The sequence below is a fragment of the Rhinopithecus roxellana genome, chromosome 7, assembly GCF_007565055.1.
Source record: "Rhinopithecus roxellana isolate Shanxi Qingling chromosome 7, ASM756505v1, whole genome shotgun sequence".
Classification (NCBI taxonomy): Eukaryota; Metazoa; Chordata; class Mammalia; order Primates; family Cercopithecidae; genus Rhinopithecus; species Rhinopithecus roxellana.
The window spans coordinates 96,629,447-96,634,396 of NC_044555.1; the positions used below are offsets into that span (position 1 = coordinate 96,629,447).

Genomic DNA, 4,950 nt, shown 5'->3' on the forward strand with positions numbered 1-4,950 from the left:
GAGGCCGAGGCAGGCGGATCACTTGAGGTCAGGAGTTCGAGACCCTCCTGGCCAAAATGGTGAAACCCCCGTCTCTACTAAAAATACAAAAATTAACTGGGCGTGGTGGGGCACATCTGTAATCCCAGCTACTAAGGAGGCTACTTGGGAGGCTGAGGCAGGAGAATCACTTGAATCCAGGAGGCAGAGGCTTCAGTGAGCCTTGCTTGTGCCACTGTACTCCACCCTGGGTGACACAGAGAGACTCTGTCTCAAAAAAAGTAAAATAAAAACAGTTATTAAGGTGGCTTCTAAACATTAGGTTTGATAATAGCTGAAAGTGATGGGTCTTAGAGGTTTTTTTAAAGTGCATCCTGAAAAACTGCATTGTGATCTTTGAAAGTGCTTCAGAAATAAGAAAAAAGGAGGGGTAAGTGATAAAGTAGGTATAACTTTTGAAACACTTGAAGAAACAACCCATTTAGCCATATAAACATTTTCTTCACCCACAATCACATGTATCAAATTGGAACTGGATATATAGATATAAATATCACAACCACCCAACCCCCAAATCCAAACTTCATTTCCAAAAGCAAAAGAAAAAGGATTCCTTCTCCATATGGTACTGGGTCTTAAGGCTGGAATCTTTGAGAGAAGAGTCTTGCGTTATTGTTTAAACAACCTTTATTACCTGCCTCTGACATTCCCCAGGGTTACAGAGCAGGGGACATCTGAGCCTCAAGTTCCACGGATGAAGCAGACACTGCAATAACAACTGAATCAATAAAAGAGAGGCATTTGGAAGTACGGGGGTGATACACCCAGTAATGGTAACCCTCAGCAAAAGATGGCATAGCTACCAGAAATCAGGCAAGTTACCACTGGGATGAAAACTGGGGAGGCGAGAAAACCATACAGTTGCAGTCATAGATCATTTCCCTCCCCGTTGAGCACTCCTCTGGCTTCCGTCCCCCATTAAGTTCATTCTATCCCACAGACTGTTCCTAGTGTCCTGCTAGCTCCCTGCTGAAAGAGAGAGGGAGGGAAAAGATGTCTGAGGTCTCTTCATTTCCTTTGTCTCTGTCCCTAAGGCAACTGGAAGCTGGAGCTGCTGCAGTCGGCCTGGCAAGCCCGTTGGCTCTGCAGAGTGAGCAGTCCCTGGCAGCCCCTGGAGCAGCTGCCAGTTAGACGGCCCAGAGTTCTGATAGAATGCATTGCTTCAGTTCAATGCCAAGTGTTGGACGTGTTAGATTCAGTTCCCAGAGGGCTGGAGCCTGCTCTCAGGGCTGTCTGAAGACAAGAGAGCAGAGGCAGTTTAGTGCAGTTGGATGTGCGGGGTAGGGGTGGAGGCGCAGGGGTGAAGAGGGAGAAACTGGCCAGGAATGGGTAAGGTGGTGCTTCTCCTTCCAGGGCCCTCCAGACAATGTCTCCTGGCCTCTCACCATTATTTGGGCCTCAGATGAGGCGAACCCTGGAAGGGAGTGGGGGGTGAAAGGCGGGAAGCGCGCCCAGGGATGAGCGAGATGAGGAGGGCGCGAACCAGCAACCTGGGGCTGTGGTTTTAGACCCGCTCAGCCCCCTGGGCGAGGGCAGGCAGCCCCCCGGGGGCAAGCTGGCGGCAGCCCTCGGCCGGGGAGCCCGCGGCAGTCTCGGCGTCGGCGGCCAGGGCGCCTCCTGGGGCCCATTCGTGCTCGGCGCTAGCCTGGGACGGCTCGTCCTTGGCCTCGACGAGCTTACGGGAGCGGGTGTAGGCCAGGATGAGGCCTCCGGCCAAGCAGGCGTAGAAGATCATGATGAGCAGGATGTAGAGATAGGCGTCGTCGCCCTTGGCGCTGGTCACTTCGCGGCCCACGAAAGGGTCAGGCACGACCCCCATGCCCATGCTGGGGCCAGGGCCTGCGCCCAAGCCGCTGGCGTTACCCCGATGGTGCAGCTCGAGCAACAGGCGGCTCAGAAGGGTTCGCAGCCTCTGGCTCTCGCTGCAGTTCATGGCTTTCGGGGAGTGACACGGCGGCTCCAGGGCGCTGCTGACCTTTCCCCCTGGGCGAGGGGAAGCGAGCTAGCGAGCGGGCCGGCCGGCGGGCAGGGCTCAGCGGTGGCAACGGCGGTGGCACCCAGCTCTCCGGCGGGCTCGCAGTGGCTGGGGGCGCCGATCGCGGGGCCTCCTTATTCCCTCACTCCCGCCCCTCCTTCCCTTCCCCACCACGCCCCCTCCGGCCCGCGGCCGCCTCTTCCCAGGCTCTGGCTGTCTCGCTGCTCCAGGGAAAGGGGACAGCTGGTGGGGGGAGGAGAAGGGGACAAGAGTGGGGGCGAGGCTGAGAGACGGGCGGAGGGGGCGGGGGCTCGGAATGCGCGAGGCCCCGGGCAGCAGAGGCTGGCAGGGCAGCTTGCTGGGGCCAAGCCTGGACCCTGGGCTGCGGAAGAGAATTCCTTCCAAGTTCTGGCCACCTGCCCTGCAGGCCAGGCTTTGGCCCAGATACAGCATTAGGCCCCCTAAGGCAGCTCTGCCTTGGGGCGCTCAAGGGAGAGGGCAGACGCCTTTCCGCGGCAGAGACCCCTTATCCACATTTTATAGAAGTTACTCCCATATACGAGGACTCAGGCCTATCTTTTTAGTCCTCATTTCTTTCGTTTTCCCCCCTGCCACGCTTCTCACCCCCCTCCCACCTTGTCGGAGGAGAGATGATCCTGAGCATTCAGAAGATGCTCAGGCTGACTTTGGTGACTGAGTGCTCAGGCACCTGCTAGAAGACCAAGGCAGAGTAGAATTCCCTGGTTATCCAAAATGGTTTCTGGTGATATAAGTGATATAACAGCCTTCTTGGAAGCACCCCTGCTCTGATGTTCTATGACATTTTTTGAAAAGTCCACACATCTTAGCACATGAGTGTCCTATTCATAATGGGACCCTGTTTCCCATGGGTAAATAAGCCATCTTCCCAGAAGTGAAACCAAGTTCTTCCAGTAAGAGTAGCATGCACATTAAAAAAGACCCTTTGAATACACTCTGTAGATGTCTCGGGATCTGAAAAGTGCCAGTTCTAGAGAATATGCTCACCCTACTCCCAGTTAGGCCAGCACACAGCTATGTGCCTCTCTAGACTTGGTAACAGGTCTAGGCCCTAATGGCTTATAGAGCAGCCATTTTTTCTCAAAGTCTTTTTTTAGGGGAAAACAAGGCACCAAGACAAAGATGAGGCCAGATATGTTAAATTGGAAACAGACTGAGCTTCACAAAGGAAAAGGGTTGGTTTGTAAATGGTGGGGTAGAAAAAATGAGGTAGTGCTGGCTAGGTCTGGTTGTCCATAGTTGCCAAATGAGAGCAGAAAGAAAGAAAAGTGTATGACCTTATGCACACCTTGAAAATAATGCTGCCTGTTCAAGACCATGCAGTCTAGGGACCATTCCATCTGTAGGTGCCATGGGTTAAAAAAGGAAGGTTTTCCGATGCCTCTTCCCCAACCGTTCTTCAGCCCACCATCCACCCAGGGGCTGTAGCCTTCCGTGTGTTCAGGTGAGGCTGGCATCAAACTGTATCCAGGGTCTCAAAAAGAGCCTTGCTTCACAGCCTCTAAACAGGCCTCAGAGACATTCCACATGACCCTGACACTGGCTCCCTTCTAATCACTTTGCCTCAATATTCTCACCTCAGAGGGGCCCAGGAAAGAATTGTTAAAGCAACTTGGCAGGATGAATGCCAGAGAACACAGCTAAAGAATTTTCAAAGCAGTACTAACCTAGTGATATGACTGTTAAGCTAAAAAGACTTCTCTTATCTGTTAAAACAAGAGTCCCCAGCCTCCCAGGCTGCTGGACCCTGGCCTGTTAGGAACCAGCCGCACAGAAAGAGGTGAGCAGAGGGCAAGTGAGCATTATCGCCTGAGCTCCACCTCCTGTCAGATCAGCGGTGGCATTAGAGTCTCAGAGGAGCTCAAACAGTATTGTGAACTGCGCATGCCACGGATCTAGGTTGCATGCTCTTTATGAGAATCTAATGCCTGATGATCTGAAGTGAAACAGTTTCATCCCGAAACTATCTGCCCCTCCCCAGTGTCCATGGAAAAAATTGTCTTCCACAAAACAAGTCTCTGGTGCCAAAAATGTTGGGTCTGCTGTGTTAAAACATACCTAGAAATATCTAGGGATTTTTTTTTTAGAGGAAAGGAGGAAGAAGCCCTTTTACTGTAACATAAAAATAATCATTTAAACTTGTTTTCTAATTTAAATAGCCTTATGAGCTAATAAGATTCTCATTTTCCAAAAAGGAAACTGAGGTTCAGACTGGTTAAGTAGCAGGACTGGAATTATAAAGTTTGACCTTCTTCTTCTCAGTCCTAACACATTACTTGTGTCACGTGGGTGGTATTCAAGCGCTACCTCCATTTTCCCACCTCTCCCTCCTCTTGAACCTTCTAGAGTCCAGTGCTTTCTGCCAAGACTGCTTTCCATAAGTCACTTCACCAGTGACCTCCCAGTCAAATTCTGGGGTCTCTGCTCCCTTTGCATCTTTGACCTCGAGGATGAATTTGAAACCATCAACCACCCACTCCTTCCTGCAACTGTCCTACCCTTGGCTCTTGTGGCATTGCATACTCAGGTTTCTCTTCTTATCTCTCTGACCCATCGTTCTCTGTCTCCTTTGCTGGTTCCTCTTCTTTCCTTCTCCCATTTTCTATTGGAATCCCCAAAGACTCAGTCGTCAGCTATTCTCTCTCAACACCCATTTCCTTGAAGAGTGTCTCTTTACATGGTTTCACCTACCACTTGGCATATATTTAGCCAAATTTGAATCTCTAGCTCTGATTCTTGGTAGCATGTCTCAGATCCCTCTGTTCCTTCCTTTCTCGTTTTATTGCCACAAGCTTAATCCATGTCCTCATTACCTCAGGTCAAATATGCAAACAGAGAATCCTGGCTTACAGCCGAATCTATCATGTTATGGCTAGAATAATTCTGCAACACCACTT

At 51.1% G+C, this 4,950-nt stretch overlaps 1 protein-coding gene across 1 annotated transcript; it reads right to left on the minus strand.

Annotated features, from left to right (window-relative positions):
- Positions 1 to 648: 648 nt before the first annotated feature.
- Positions 649 to 2,118, minus strand: KCNE5 (potassium voltage-gated channel subfamily E regulatory subunit 5). The gene has a single exon (XM_010378656.2). It carries the CDS (start codon positions 1,970 to 1,972, stop codon positions 1,544 to 1,546), a length of 429 nt encoding a protein of 142 aa, XP_010376958.1. The 5' UTR covers positions 1,973 to 2,118; the 3' UTR covers positions 649 to 1,543.
- Between the last annotated feature and the right edge of the window lie 2,832 nt (positions 2,119 to 4,950).

Excerpts from the sequence above, each read along its gene's own strand:
- KCNE5 (XM_010378656.2), bottom strand. The coding sequence starts at position 1,972 with ATGAACTGCAGCGAGAGCCAGAGGCTGCGAACCCTTCTGAGCCGCCTG.